Source organism: Rhinoraja longicauda, chromosome 2, assembly GCF_053455715.1.
Source record: "Rhinoraja longicauda isolate Sanriku21f chromosome 2, sRhiLon1.1, whole genome shotgun sequence".
Lineage (NCBI taxonomy): Eukaryota > Metazoa > Chordata > Chondrichthyes > Rajiformes > Arhynchobatidae > Rhinoraja > Rhinoraja longicauda.
Window position 1 is genome coordinate 86,755,674 of NC_135954.1, and position 16,319 is coordinate 86,771,992.

Below are 16,319 nucleotides of genomic sequence, written 5' to 3' on the forward strand. Positions count from 1 at the left end.
AAATAATATACATTTATGCACTTGATTAGAATTTCTGATGCTTGGATATTTTATATAAAATTTTATATTTTATATAAAATAGAATATTTTCTATTATTCCCTCACTGATGGAAAATTTGGAAGCAATGTACAATTTACCATGTTTTTCAAAACAATATTTTGTAAATTTAGAATAAGGAACATCTGTTTTAGAAAACACACTGTTTGCTCTGTTATTGTGCAAACCTTAGTGGGATACATCTTATTGATGTCACCATGGATATAATAATTCCAAAAGATGTCAAGTTCTTTTTTACATTGTAGGGTTTACTCCAGGAATATCCAGCAAATAGCAAATAATTCATTCACAGATAACAAACATGAATTAATAATTGCAGTTACTGGAAGCATTCATTAGATCATACACAATCTGAGTGAGAGGAGGAATGTTTTAACTTTTTGACCTTGCATCAGGTTGAAAAAGGGTAATGGACCTGAAACGTTAACTTTACTTTCTTTTCTTCTTCAAACGTTTGAGGAACATTGAGGAACCCAGTTCATGATTTTCTATTTCCTCCTTCATCTGGAGGTTTCTACTTGATTGCAATTAAGCTAGCAGTCTAACCTAAGTCTGACATGTGCTTGAGGACTGCTTTGGTAGCGGGTATGTTAAGTACATATATTAGATGCAAATATGCAAGTACATATATTAAATGCAAATATGCATTTCTTTCATGTATTTAATGATTTTTAAGGTACAGTTAGTGGGACTGTGGCCCAGCTTGCCCCCTGCTTCATGACCCCTGGAGCTAAATTAGGTTTATAACAAACACCTGCATGATATTGGTTTTCACCCTGTTTGGGATTCAGATCGTAATGAATGGAGTAAACATAAAGTTGTAGTTCTTGTTTAGGGCAGTCAAGAATTACAGATCAACCAGAATAAGAAGAGGAAGTGAAATAATCTATTAAATTATCTTCTTGAATCTCCATCACATCTAATCTTTGGTAATAAATGCAACAAAAAAATCATTTGAGTCTAAGAATTAATAATATGAATACTGAAATTTGATGTGGGTTTCACTGTCAAATATAAAACTTGTCTCATATACAATATCCCAATATTATTTCTAATATTGACACTAAGTACTTGAACACTGCACATCAGATTTATCATGTTTTAAACATTATTATTGAAGGTTTAAATGACTTACAGATGGACCAGGAGCACCAACGAGGCCAGCGGGTCCTGGGAAGCCGGTCATACCCTAGAATTAGTAAAGCAGTTGTGAAATTAGCTAACGGTAGGCAATTATTCAAATTGGTGCAGAATTAGGATACTAAACTGTTCTACCATTTAATGAGATCAGGTTATACATTATCTTTGCACCCCATTTCTGTGCCTCTACATTTTCTTCGTATACAAGAAATTACTGATCTCAATCTTAAATATACTCATCAACTGAACATACATAACCCTCTAAAGTGAAAATTTATCTGAACTATTTCAGTCCTAAATGACCTATTCCTTACATTTAAATTAAGACCCCAATCCCAAACATTTAAACTTTTATCTCAATTAAATATTTGCAGTGCAATTATTTTTTAACTTACTGTTGGACCTGTTGAACCCAATGCTCCTTGTAGACCAGGCTCACCAGCAGCACCCTAAGGAGAGAAATGCAATTAGTTATTAACATAAAGGGCTGTTGTGTTCACAGTTAATATACATTTATGTAACCAACAATGTTCCAGGCCTACCCTGCTGATCATATTCAGCACCTCATATTCCACTTGGATTGCTTACATCCCAATGGTATGAACACTGAACAATCCAATTTTATGAAACTACCACCCCCTCATCTTCTTCCCTGCCTACCTTTCTCTGCACCCCCTCCCTTCCCTATGCCCCACCCAAACTCCCCTCCATCCAACCCTTCCACCCATATTCCTTCCTCCAGCTTCACAATTCACCAACTCGTCAATAGCTCCAGCACTTTGTGCCTTTTATTGCTTTGTTAGAGGAGCAGCAGATTCCAGTGGATCTATCTTATTGCTCGTGCCACTTTCTCAATAAGTAGAGGCAGAAGATGATTGCAAGTTATTATGCCATGAGAAAGAACTCCTAATAATAAGTGACAAAATATGTAGAGGGCCATAACTTGTGCTTCATTCTAGAACTCTAAATATTCTGACACAGAATTTGGGGTGGATCCAACTGACAAGAGAGAATTCATGTGTCATCAGGTCTGTGACTGATTGCTCTTGGGACAAAAATCTTCACTCAAGGACCTTAACAGAAATGTTAGTAGTCATGTGACATGTATTTTTAGTACTACTATTTCTTCTAGCTGGCAAACTTGCCGTGCATCTGTTTCATAAAGAAAGTGTAATCTATCTGTTAGGTATTATCCATGTGTTTACTTATATCTCGTAAAAGTGCTTGATTGTACCAATTAAATTATTCAAAATCTTTACTTATACCTGACCATGACCAGCTAAATTCTATGGATAGAATATTGAGGCACGCATTAAGAAAAATAAAATGCTTGGTATAATTTGCTGAACAGTTATGATGTCACTAGAATTAATTTGCTTATCAGCATCTCAACAACTTATTCCAATGTAAACTAATCTGAGGGAATTCAGACCCTTCAATCTCACGATTGTTGGTATCACAAAATGACAAAAGTAGCTCAATGGATTGGAAAGTTTCATAATTTCATTACAGCTTTAATAATTGCAACAGGAGTTATTGGTAACAGAAAACTGGGTACTGAACCATCATGTCACATCTCTGTCCCTTTTTAAGACAGACTCTTATCTTTTGAAGAGATATTTCATCTATGTACTAAAACTCTCATTTGTTTGTTTGTTTGTTCCTGAACTACAGCCAAAACGGTACACGATAGCGCAACAATTTTAGGCCCACCTTACTCACCGTCGACCCTTTGGTGATAATGGAAGAAGTTTCATTCAAATCGGTGTTATATTTTTAAGGTTATTCACATTTTAAAGTCTAAGTCTATCTCCTAGGGAGGGAGGGGGAGGGAGGGAGGATGGGGGGAGGGAGGATAAGGGGGGTTGAGGGGAATGGAGTGGGGGATAGGGGGGTGGGGGAGGGGTGGGGAGAGGGTGCTGCACCAATGCAGGAGAGGTTTGGGCCCAATGGGTCCACTTGGTCTAGTATGTTATAAAGTCATACAGCACAGAAATAGGCCCTTCAGCCCAGCTTGTCTATGTTAATCAACATGCCCCATATAAGCTTGTTCCACCTGCCCACTTTTGGCCAATATCCCTCTAAACCTTTCTTATCCATGTTCCTGTTCAAGTATCTTTTTAAGAAACATTGGGACAGATATATGGAGAGGACAGGTTTAGAGGGATATGGGCCAAACGCAGGCAGGTAGGTAGGACATGTAGATGGGACATGTTGGTCAGTGTGACCTATATGACTGTAAGATTCTATAAATGCTGTTATAGTACCTGCCTTAACTACCTCCTCTGGAAACTCGTTCCATACACCCACCACCTTCTGAGTGAAAAAGCTCCCTTCTGGTTCCGATTGAATCTAACTGTCAATGAATTGGGGTAGGACTGCTCATTAGTCTAATGCCTTAGATTCAGAGGCTTACCGCAGCACCAACATGGCCATGAGATCCCACAGCACCGGAAGAGCCGACTTCTCCTTTAGTACCAGTCACACCCTTCTCTCCTTTAAGTCCAGTGTGTCCATCTGCACCCTATACAGCGAGAAAAGAATCAACAACATAAATGTGTGAGAGCCTGGTATTAAATGAAATGAAAATCATTAAATAAATTGGAGGAGAGTTTTCAGACTTACAGGAGAGCCAACAAATCCAGTGGGACCAGCGCGACCAACATCTCCACGTTCACCCTGGGCAGAGAAAGATCAAAGCAAATAATGTCACCAATATTCCACTTCATAGAGCAGCCTGAAAAAAGTCTTAGAAATAGGACTAATTGTAAATGTATTGCAATTCTATTGTGGTTTTATGTTGCATTTTCAGCAATTGGTTAAAAATATATGGGGAGCAATTTGAGGTCTACATGATTTAATTCTTATGAAAAATGTAACATGAACAAAGATCAATGGCACACTGTATGAACTATGTAATCTGCAGTTTTCATATTGGGTTCCCTCTTGCATTGAACAAGTGGTGCATAAAGCACCCTGGATACGTGTGGTGGTGTCCAAAAGCGTGCAATGGATGTTCAGGTACCACCACAGGGATTTTAATTCATGTTGAAGAGATCTGTGTGCTCTTCTGCAGAAGCAGGCTTCTAACACAAATGCCCGGCCTATTTCTGCAGTCTGAAAAGTGGCCCCATGCAGATTCTAGTTGAGGCTAGGAACCTGACTGAGATGGGTCTCCTTTACATTGCCAGCTCTCCTTTAGGATCCCACTAACCCTGCCTATTGTACTGACACCCAAACCTCCCAACTGGTGAGCCATGTCACCCGATTCCCACTCGCCTCATACCTACTGACCACAAATCACCCAAACCGTCACATCAATGTGCCCCAATACCCATTGATAACCTAAGAACCTCCCGCTTCATCAATGACTCAATCTGAGCCTGCTGCTGATAACTCAAACATCACACCCACCAATCACCAAACCAGAGTGCCACCTTACCCATTCTCTGAAAGCCTTACTAATTGACAACCAGAATCATCTCCCCAACTACCACCAATGAACATTGGTACCCAACAATCATCTGTAGTCTTCCTTCTGATCCAGGACCTCACCCCCACTCTGGGCTTCTCTCCCCATGCTTTTCGAATTGGCCAAGGCACCAGACCATCCTCACTCTCTTTGTGTGCTCTACTCTAGCCCCTGGGTAAGACTTGCGGGCCATTCACACAACAGTCATTTAATTTGCTCATGCAGGCCCCAAGGGAATCCTAAGCCACAGCACAAAACAGAGAGGAACACGATATCTCGTTCAATTCTTTACTTACTTGAGCCCCGCGTGCGCCAGATAATCCAGGTGGGCCAGAGGAACCGGATTCACCCTGACAAAGAAAAACGTACGTTAGTAGATGACAGGAATAAAAAAGTGATCCAATGGAAACTATCACGACAGGAAAATCTTGTCCATGATCCAAATGAACAGTAGTGCTTATGTTGGGTAGGAAAATAACTGCAGATTCTGGTACAAATCGAAGGTATCACAAAATCCTGGAGTAACTCAGCAGGTCAGGCAGCATCTAGGAGAGAAGGAATGGGTGACTTTTCGGGTCGAGACCCTTCTTCGGACTGATGCTGCCTGACCTGCTGAGTTACTCCAGCATTTTGTGATACCTTCCAGTAGTGTTTATGTTGGCAGTTACAGAAGAACCATCAGTTTAATGATCATGGAAATTTGACGCACAGAAGGAGGCCATTTGACTCACTGTGTTCGGGCTATTCTACATGCTACTCTCTTTTCCAGCAAGAACACAAGAAATGCAGCACCATTCCACCAGATCATAGCTGATCTGATCCCGATCTCCATTTCCTCACTAGTTCCACATGATTCTTGATTTAATAAAGTCGACAAATATGCCTCCTTTGTGCAAATGTATTTATTGAGTCTAATCTTTGGGGTAGCAAATTTCAAAGATTCATAACCCTTGTTACAAGTTTCCACTTTCAGGCAGTAATTTCCAGATCCCCAAATATTGCCTAATTCTTTGACAAAGTGCGCTTTTGTGCTTATCATGAGAAGGAATGGCAGAATTGTTCAGCTGCCTAGATATCTCATGATTTTATATATCTCAGTTACATCTCCAGCATAGGTCATTTCTACTCACAGCTAACATTCTCTAACCCTGGTCACTTATTTATTATAACACAGAAGGAGGTTATTCAACCCACTGAGTCCATGCTGGCTCCCAGCAGAATAATACTATCAGTCCCATTCCCCATTTTCCCAACAGTTTACTCTCTCTCATATCAACTTCCCTTTGGTTGTTTTGATATGGGTTACATTTACAATAGTTAACTCACCTACCAACTCATCTTTGAGATGTAAAAGTAAACCACAGTACTTTGCAGGAGATTGTGCACCCACCATACAGGCAGCAACTGAGGTCAGTTTTCAAACCAGGTCTCTGAAGCTGTGAGGCAATAGCACCACACATCTCCATGTCACCCCATCTGTGCCACCATATCACCCACATTAATCTTCTCTGTGGTCTCTCTAATATGTTGTCCAGAAATGTACAGTGGACAGATCTGTACGGAGTAGAATTGTACAGATTGTAGAATAACTAATGCTTTATATATTTGAGGATTACCTCCCATATTTTTATATTTTGGGTGCCTTGATGCACTAAGGCGAGTGTCTCTTCCGCCATCTTAATCACTTTGCTAAACTGTCTTGGTACTTTCAGCAGCCCATGGTCAAGTACTCCTGGATCCCGCTGTTCTCCATTCCTCTTATGTTAGTCTTCATCTATTGTGCATTGCAAATAGTTTCCTAGACCTTTAAACTAAATCTCACAAAAATCCTCAAATTACAGTTATGTTCGCCAGGCGATGATTGACTGTAACCTGGATAGCAAAATTGTACAAGAACTTGAGAAGAGAAATTGTTATGGTAAAGATGACAAGAGCTGATCGATGTAGGTTTTCAGAAACTTACCCTGTCACCAGGTGGGCCGGCAGGACCAAGAGCACCAGCAGGACCCGGAGCACCCTACAGAATAGGGGAGATACAAAGCCATCAGTTTCAGCAGTTTGTACTAAAGTGGCATTAAAAACAAAAGAGGCAAAATAATTGTTATCTGAGACATACCCGTGGACCATCCATGCCTGAGTTTCCTTGAGGACCATGTGAACCAATGTCACCCTGTAAAGATACGTATGATGAGTCAGACTATGATACTAATGTAACATTAAGAAGTATTATTATTGCACCTTAACATCTCATACATTTTTTAGCGAATACTTTCAAGACTGCTCATGCTTTTGTACATTTGTGGAGAATATCCAATGGCTGTGAGTTGCACTTGTTCTGGTTCACGCTTCTTTAACATGTTAATGAAAAGCAATACTGGATGAAAGACCCATTTTGACCCGAACGTTCATCTCTGGTGGATAATGCCACAGAGAGGCAGCGGTCCTTTGTGTTCTTCTTGTGAAACTTGCTTCTTCTAAAGCCATTGGAATGTATCATCAGAGGGCTGAGTGCTGCCACCACAGAAGAAAGAGTTTGGTGGAACTGGCCGGGATGAATGTTTTTGCCCACAGAATGAGGTGTAAATATGCAATCAACAGGAAGCATACAATGTAATAACAGTAGTTTTCATTCAGATTGGCGGATACCACACAGTTACTATTCAAGCTTTACACTCAGCCAGGAAGAAATAAAGCGTATGAAGAAAATTATAAAGTATTAAAAGAAAATTAACATCACCAAAGATGGATGAAGATTTACCTTCTCACCCGTTATGCCAGAGACCCCAGCACCACCTCTTTCACCTGGCATACCCTGAGAACCGTGAGGTCCTGTATGACCAAGGAGTCCAGTATCACCAGCTTCACCCTAATCGGGGCCAATGAACAACATTGCTGTGTGTTAGTTAATATTTTGTATTCTAATCACTGCAAATCATTTGCTTCTTGTTACAAAGATATTTTAATTGCCAAGTAGGACCAAGTTGTCATATGCAAAAAGGTGTGTAACTGAAAATTGGCTGAGTCTGTGCAAAGGAGTCAGATGAACACCAGTGCAGTTTGCAGATGGAAGACTGAAACGCAGGCCAGATTTTGCTGGCAGCAATGACCTGCCTATTATTGCCGTTATCATGTCCCCCGGTCAAATTTAGGCATACTTTTGGTATGTGTTTGGTGGAAGAAGCTGGCTCCAACCTCAGTGCCGAGGTTATGCAGCCTGTACAGAAATCAAATTACTTGGGGTGAATGCTGAGGGATGTGCCAACAACAAACTGGCTGTGCATAATGTTGACAGCCAGCTAACCTATGCCCTGACCTTAACTGATCATCAAAGCTGTGAATTGCTATGAATATTTCTAACATTAAGATGTTAATTATTTTTTTTTAAAGAATCAAACTACTAAACAATTAAAAAAAATTAGAGTAACATTAAATAAAAAAATTAACATTAAAAGTTGAAACCATTTAAAACATGAGGGAAACTATTAAATGAGAGGGTGGCATGTTATGCATCATGCAAACTTGCTGCCTCACAGCTTCAGTGACAAGGCTTCAAACATGATCTCCAGTGTCGTTTGTGTGGTTTCCATGTTCTCCTAGTGAATGTATAGGTTTCCCCAGAGTGCTTTGCTTTCCTCCCACAGTCCAAAGACAGGTGGGTTGATAGGTTAATCGACCACTCTACATTGCCGCCAGTGTGTAAGCGAGTGATAACATTTGGAGGAGGTTGATGGCATTGAGGGAAGAATGAAAATAGGATTTTGTGTAAATTAGTGCTTGATGATTGGCTCACTGGTGCATGACCCTCTGTGATTATGTAAATTGAAAATTATGTAAACATTAAAAAAGTGACCAAGATGAATGTTAAAAAATTAAAAACATTCAACTTCACTGAAGCAATTAAAAATGACTAAAATTATGAATACTTTGCTCATTCCTTTGAAGACATCCTCTTCCATTGTCTCAATGGAGAGAGCTCCCTACACCAGATGTGATTGACTAAATGGAGGGAACTTCCTGCACCAGAGGTGATTGCCGCAACTTTGCACTTCAACACTGGACTCAGTTGTAGATGCACAAGTGAAGAACCATGAGAGTTTGGGACTTCAGTATTTGTGCCTGCATGTGTAGAAACCTTGAGCCTACCAGTATTTCTCAAAACAATCTGCCTGATGTCGACCAGAAAAATTGAGAGATTTGAATATTTTCTCCTTTGCATCCATGACAAGATGTGTGTAAATTATCTTAAAGAAATTCAATAAAAACTATGGGAAATGATAATTCTCCAACAAAATAACATATCTAACTAGCCGATGGTTTTTGCACGCAAATAACTTGTTGGAAATAAAGGGTGATGAGTTACTGAAGTAAAAAAATATTTAACTTCATACAAATGGAGCAGCTATGTTGGGAATGCAGTTTAATTCAGTGAAGGGGGGGGGGGCGGGGAATAACCTCCGAACAAAGGCGAGGGGGATGCATGATGAGAGCTGTCGCAGTCTTGATTTGGCCAGTTGTTTTGTGCTGATTTATTGCATACATTTTTTGTTTCCAGTACTCTCCATATATTTTAAGATATGTTTCCTTAATTAAATTAAGCTATATGATATGGTATTATTGGACTTAACTTTACTCAACCAAATACACAATTGCCCTAACTACTGAGTCTTTGCAAAATGCAATAATCGCTGAGTGGGTATAAGATAATTATTTAACAGTGATGATATACAAATATGCTTTTACTCAAATGGTTGAGTGGTTACTTTACTGCAACCATGAGTAAACACTCACTTCAAATGTAATTAATGTGATCTTCAGACTAAAGGAAAATATACTTCAAATTATTTTTGCCTGCTAATGATGCTTTTTTAAAACTCAGTATTATATAGCAAGTAAAACAAACTGCAGTGGAACTTTCATTCAGAGTGAATTTTAGAAAACAAACTATCATTTTGTGAAAGTATTCTGGTACAATGTAACAAATCACTAATTAGCTAGTGAGTGAATTTACTTGGAACAAAATAAACAGTTTGTGACATTTGTATTTAGATTGCATAATGCAAGGCAAGAAACCTTTCATGTTGTCAAAAAACGTTGTCAAAAAAGCGTCAGCAACAATTGAATTATTTGCTTTCAACGTACCTTTAAACCATCAACACCAGGGGCACCTGAGGGACCACGGGTACCAGTAAGACCTTGAAGACCAGAACTGCCTTGTGTACCTGGGAGACCTCGTTCACCCTAAGCAGGGAAATATGAAGAAATTGCTGTAATAATGATGCTATATGCTAAGCTATTTTAGAGGTCAAAAGCAAAAAAGAAACTTGAACTTACTCTGGCTCCAGAAGAACCTTGACTACCAAAATCACCTCGGATACCCTGTGATGAAATAAGAAAGGGATAAGTGAGATGTTTTAACATCACAATGCAAATGAAAATATCATTTCAAATTCAAAAATAAACAAATATACTATCAACTATGTCTATCAACCAAGATGTGCTTTCCCTCTGTTTCCTCTTGGTTAAATTTAAACTATTTGGATTTATGAGATATGGTTCAAAAAGGAGACCATATTCTGAAAAATTATATAGTGAACAGTAATAAAATAAGATGGCTAGCGTGAATCTTGATAACATAAATGGCAGCTGGAAGTGCCATCCATCAGAGCAGACCTGTGGATTAGACAATCCATCTGATTTTCTTGCTATTGAAATCAAAGCACTGAAAATTGGACAGGTGTGTTTCTTTAAACCATCACACAGATAGTGAAGATGACAATCTAAATAACATTTCTTCAACAGAGTTAAATTTACACAAATTTAACTAGTGTTAAAGCATTTAGCTCTAATTCAATGATAAAAGACTAGCAGAAAAGATTGATTAATTACTTGCTGATTTCGATAACTCGATGTAGGTGGATGTATTTTGTTCAGTGCTATTGCATGTGTACACACTGCTAGTGAGATCAGGATCACAGATTTGTGAGCTGTTTTTGTGAACCTTCGGTCATGCTCCTAAGGGTATTTCCTAGAATGTGATCAGACCTCTTGTTTTTTAAAGTACTGCTTGGAATCAGTTAAAAAAAGTATTCTGGCTACAATTATCTAACTATGATTATGAGAGCTAAGTGAGCAAACCTGCATGCAGTCTCGTTATGTGTTTGAAGCAACTGCAGATGCTGGTTTAAACCAAAGGTAGACACAAAAAGCTGGAGCAACTCAGCAGCTCAGGCAGCATCTCTGGAGAGAAGGAACAGGTAATTTTTTGGGTCTGAAAAGTCAGCTATATGAGTTGCTCCAGCTTTTTGTGTCTATCTGCAGTCTAGTTATGGTGTTTTAAAACAGGCTGCCTATGAATATCTAACAGTTCTTCTGAAGGCCTGTGTGTCCGACTCATTACATTTCCAGTACAATCATGTGTGAGGGGAGCATAAATCACAAATGTATTGTACAGTATTTATCATAGTTCTTTAGCTGGATAAATGTTTACCCTCCCCTTCAAAACATTCAAGTTCAAATATTTAGATAGACAATAGACAATAAGTGCGGGAGTAGGCCATCTGGCCCTTCACTGCCATTCAATGTGATCATGGCTAATGATACGTTATTTCTTATATGTAGAGTTTTATAGATTGTCAATTGTCTCCTTACCTTATCACCTGGTTTCCCAGGTTCTCCAACTGCACCAGAAGGACCGGGAAGACCCTATAGTAACAATGAGAAAAAACTCCATTAATATTTGGTGAGAGTACTAACAAATATCAAAGATTTTCATGTTGACAAAATCACATGCAGCCGACACACAATGCCCCTTTTTAGTGTTTTACATTTATGAAATACTTTAAACTGACTTTTCATTTTACAAATAAAAATGGACAATTCTCGCATGTCAGTGCCTAGTAACTGCACTAAATTTTGAAAGCTTTAGGTAGTAGAAAATACCGCTGAAAATGATAATGCACGAGTTATGTAATTTGATCAATCCCTCCAATAATCTGTCAGTGGAACAAGTATTTAAACAAAGAGGAAATTAAGTATGCAGATGGTAATGTGTGTGCATTGATACCATGCAGTTTATGACTAGTGTTAACAAACTTAAAAATCTTTCATCTTTGTTGCTGATCAGTCATTTACCCTTCAGCAATATTTAAATATTCCTTTGTCATTTTGAGAACAGATTACTTCAATGAAAGAATGGTATTTATCAGAAATATCTGTTTTTTTATAGTGCTGTAAACACCATTTGCATCTAGATTTTAGATTTAGATTTAGATTCCTCTAGGAGGAATGGAAATGTTGCTAATGGATTTTAATTGTCGTGGATGAGCTCCAGATAGATAGAGGAGGTTACTGTTGGCTAGCTGCAGTCTGCAACTAGTTGAGGCGATTCAGCCTGAATACCACTTAATTTACTTATTTGGAACTTCCTCTTTCATAACTTACAAAGTGAACCTGTTACATATAATTGACATTATTAACCTAAAAGTTACTGCAAAGCAAAACAAAAATTTGGGAAAATTGATTCAATTATTGTTGCTCTAATTGCTACAGCAACATCAAGCTGTTCTACACACATGTATGAACTTCAATTGTCTGCTATTTGTGCAAAAATGTGAATCATTTATTTTTAATTCATTTTCATGAAAACATTTACAACACAAATATGTTTTATGATAAAATCACTTTACCCATTTTATGGCCATTATATGAATGTGTTATTTATAACAAAGTTATAAATGTTATGTTAGTAAAAAGATATTCAAGTTCAGAATCAGACCTGGAATCCAGAACTGCCACCTGGACCCTGTTCACCTTTAGATCCAACCGGACCCTGAAGAATAATAACATGAAAAACATCAGCATGAACAAGTTGTTAAGTGTCAATGTATCTATGTTGTGAAACTTTACATACGATTTGGTAATCAAAGAAAGTAAATGAACATACTGTAATAATGTTGACATTTTAAAAAAATCAACAATGTTTATGTTCACTACATACCAATGTCTATTAGCTAAAAAATATATAAAATGAACTTAAAATTACCGAGAAGTATTTCTTAGTTTAAAACAATATCTTTCATTATATATTTTAATCACAATGCATAAATATGAACATTATTTCACTTTAATAAATATATGTTGAACTTATACATCCTTCATTTACTTCTTGACTTTAAACTAAATTATTTTAAATGTGTTGCGGTTTTTATTAAGTGAAGGAAAATGAATTTACTTAATAATGTTTAGCATTGGTAATTAACTTTCATGCAACATGATGTTAAAGCTTATATCTGCTCTGGTGTTTTCTGGTTTTGTAATGACTTACTTACCACGGAACCAACAGCACCTTGAACTCCACTCTCACCATCATTGCCAGGTGCACCCTGAAATAAAAAGTGACCAGAGGAAAATGTTATCATTATATTAATGAACCTTCCTTATTATCATTCTTTAGAGATTGTCAAGTCTGTATTTTTAATACTGTACTCTAATTTAAACGTAAGAATGAATGGGTAAAATTAATTTCATCAATATTGTTCTAGGAGATGCTTATGTTTCTATGTTCTATGACTGATTTTACTTGAGATATAATTAATCAATATCCTTCTCTGGAGGTGTAGATATAGGCAATTTTGAAAATGTATTTCTGATCTTCTTTATTCTTTCCTTTTTGTTTAAGAGGTTTAGCAACTTTATTTCATAAGATCAACATATCATATCGATGTAGAAACAATGAACAAGGGGGGGGGGGAGGAGGCCTGATCCTTCTTGCTGGCCACTGTGTATGCAAACAAATGATTTCTACAATCTGAAACTACCATCCTGTGACCATTTTACTCATGTTGGTTTCAGTTTTAGACTGTGATATAAGCAGGTACTGCAACCTAACCACCAACCTCAATGTCTGAAACTGAAACTCTACCCCATCACTTCAAGGCATTATTCACTCTTTTGGGAAAATATGTAGCCTGAATTTAGCCATGCAATAACTGTTTATAAATCCTGTTTCCATTGACTGAAATTTCTCCCTTTGCAACATTGATCATTCAATTTTATTTCCGTTGAAGTCAATATGCTTTCCGCAATTTTTAAACAGCATTATTAATCTTGGAGGAATTTTTGAAATGATAGATTGGACTTTAAAGGCTGGAAAGCAAGAGCATTGTCCTTAGTCAACAATCACTTAATGTTCATACAATAAGCCCATTACAATAAGCCCATTACCCTTGCTATTTAAAATGTGTTAATCTTCTGCTTTTGAGAAATATTGGAAAAAAGAGTTGTAGTTCATCTGCTGATATCAAAATATTAGCTTTTATTCCTACATGTGTCTTAAAAAGTATAAACTTTAATGTAAGTGCACAAAGATAATGATGTTTGAGTGTATCATGCGTTGGCTTAACACAGTGCGTGAACAAAACCATATCACTAAAACTCTGTGAAACGTAGTGATGACGTTAAACCTACCCTTGGGCCTGCAGGACCAACAGCTCCTCTATCACCAGGTTTTCCACCCGTACCCTGGGAGACAAGGCAAACAGTTTTTTATTTTTGGAAAGCAAACTTTTAGCCATTAATGTGACTAACTCATTGTTTAACATGATTAACAAGATTTGGTTCCAAATTAAAATTTGCCCCCTAAACTACTGAGGGTTGCAGAGCAGGTGAAGAACATCCAAAAAGTGCTTTCGTGTACAACAATTCTGCAATTGAGTTGAAGTAAGTGGGATTGGGACTACAATGCCAGAGTGGGGCTCATAAACCACACCAGACGATGGTCAGCATGAAGTTGACCACCAAGGCACAAACCACCACTTCTTTTTGATTATCTAAATAAAGCCGCCTTTGATTATCTAAATAGAGCTATCAATGTTACAACCAAAGCACACATACTTATCGACAGTAAGGAAAATATTACAATGAACTAAATAAAAATAGTTTATAAACAACACTGAGAGAATTTTAATTTGGAAAGGCTTTAACAGTAGATCAATGGTAAAGACTGCTCAGAAAGCCTTGCAATAATACATTTGACATTTGGTATATATTTGCTAATCATTATATAATAATGTTACTTACAGAAGAGCCTTTGGGACCAGGGAAGCCCATCATTCCGGCCTGACCTCTTGGCCCAGCAGGACCAGGGGGTCCACCACGACCTTCCTCACCATTTGGACCCTAAAATATATGATCTTAGACAATGAAACAATGCTCTTCACAAGATATGAGGATTCTTTTTGCAAATGCATGTTTGTTATTTTACTTCCATGCATGTTATTGATCAATGCAGATATTTAGATAAAAACTCAACGTTTGTTATTCATCTTTAATTACATAGTAGTTGGTATTATAGCATAAGATAAAATGCATAACCCTAAAACATTAGTCGGCTTTAGTTTTTTTAAAGTCGAATTATATATTGTAGTAAAACATGATTCAGACACCAAAATATGAAAATCAATTGTGGATGCTATCCACACTAAGTATTCAATGGGTATTGCTTCCACTGATTTCTACATTTCAGCAAGATTTGTATTTTAAGATACGTGTCTATATATTGGACTGAAATAGTGAGATTTATTTCAGGAAACTGCAACAGTAATAGCAATCAAATTATGACTAGATTGGAATACATACAAGCATTGCAACGGAATCAAAATGAACAGCTGCAGATGAAATGAGGTGGCTAATAGCGATTGCTATTTTGACTCAGAATTCCTGGCGTTCGATTGATTGATTGATTAATTGATTGGTTGATTGTTTGATTGAAATATACAGCTTGGAGACAGGCCCTTTGGCCCACTGAGTCCACGCTGACCTTCAATCATCTGTTCCCCTAGTTCAATGTTATCCCACTTCCGTATGCAAGGTCTACACATTAGGGGCAATTTGGAAAAGGCTAAGTAACCTCCAAACCTTGGGAGGTTGGAGGAAACCAGAGCACTCGCTGGAACTGGGGGGAATGTGGACATCCACTCAGACAGCACCCGAGGTCAGAATCAAAACCATTTTTTTGGTGTTGTGAGGCAGCGGCTCTGCCAGCAGTGCCACGGTGCCATCCCACATATGCTTCATTAGATTCCAAATAACATTCAAAATGTTGCCCACGTGGTGCTTCAAATATCAAAATGGCAATACATTCTCAACAAAGTTATTGTTAAGTGTTGCCTTTTGTTTGGCGAAAGTTGTTCCTGAAATTGTTCTTGTGTTCTGCCAGCCTTAGATACTTTTCAGCTGTGTTGTAAAACTGTTTCTAAGTGATCAGCAAATTGCCATATTAGTTGTCAAATATACATGATTTGCACGTGGATTCTTACATTTTTAGGTAATTACTAAGACAAAACAGTTATCTCTTTGATTTATTGTTAATTATGAATTGCAATTTTTGTGCTGAACACATAATTAATTAATAAATAGTTAAGTTAAAATGGGCTTTTTTGTTAAGTAATAAGTATGCAATGTTATTGCATCATAAATGAGTAATTGTTAGTAGAACTAAATGGCACAGAGTTTTGCAGTTACTGCACCAAAACTAAATTGCTACGTTATCAATTAGCATTTTAATAAAATAATGTTACTTTAAAAGTTAGCAAAACCTAATAATTAATGGCTGATCATTATTTAAATGTCTGGAAATAATTCTAATGTAAT

At 37.5% G+C, this 16,319-nt stretch overlaps 1 protein-coding gene across 1 annotated transcript in view; it reads right to left on the reverse strand.

Moving 5' to 3' along the window:
* The window catches only part of col1a2 (collagen, type I, alpha 2), a 51,084-nt gene that overhangs the window by 10,816 nt on the left and 23,949 nt on the right, over nt 1-16,319 (reverse strand). Inside the window, exons 25-39 of the mRNA XM_078422753.1 lie at nt 14,748-14,846; nt 14,136-14,189; nt 12,998-13,051; nt 12,445-12,498; nt 11,319-11,372; nt 10,002-10,046; nt 9,810-9,908; nt 7,429-7,536; nt 6,787-6,840; nt 6,634-6,687; nt 4,967-5,020; nt 3,824-3,877; nt 3,615-3,722; nt 1,594-1,647; nt 1,194-1,247 (exon numbers count right to left, since the gene is read on the reverse strand). Of these exons, the coding sequence (XP_078278879.1) occupies nt 1,194-1,247; nt 1,594-1,647; nt 3,615-3,722; nt 3,824-3,877; nt 4,967-5,020; nt 6,634-6,687; nt 6,787-6,840; nt 7,429-7,536; nt 9,810-9,908; nt 10,002-10,046; nt 11,319-11,372; nt 12,445-12,498; nt 12,998-13,051; nt 14,136-14,189; nt 14,748-14,846 (999 nt within the window). The remainder of the gene's footprint in view (nt 1-1,193; nt 1,248-1,593; nt 1,648-3,614; nt 3,723-3,823; nt 3,878-4,966; nt 5,021-6,633; nt 6,688-6,786; nt 6,841-7,428; nt 7,537-9,809; nt 9,909-10,001; nt 10,047-11,318; nt 11,373-12,444; nt 12,499-12,997; nt 13,052-14,135; nt 14,190-14,747; nt 14,847-16,319) is intronic.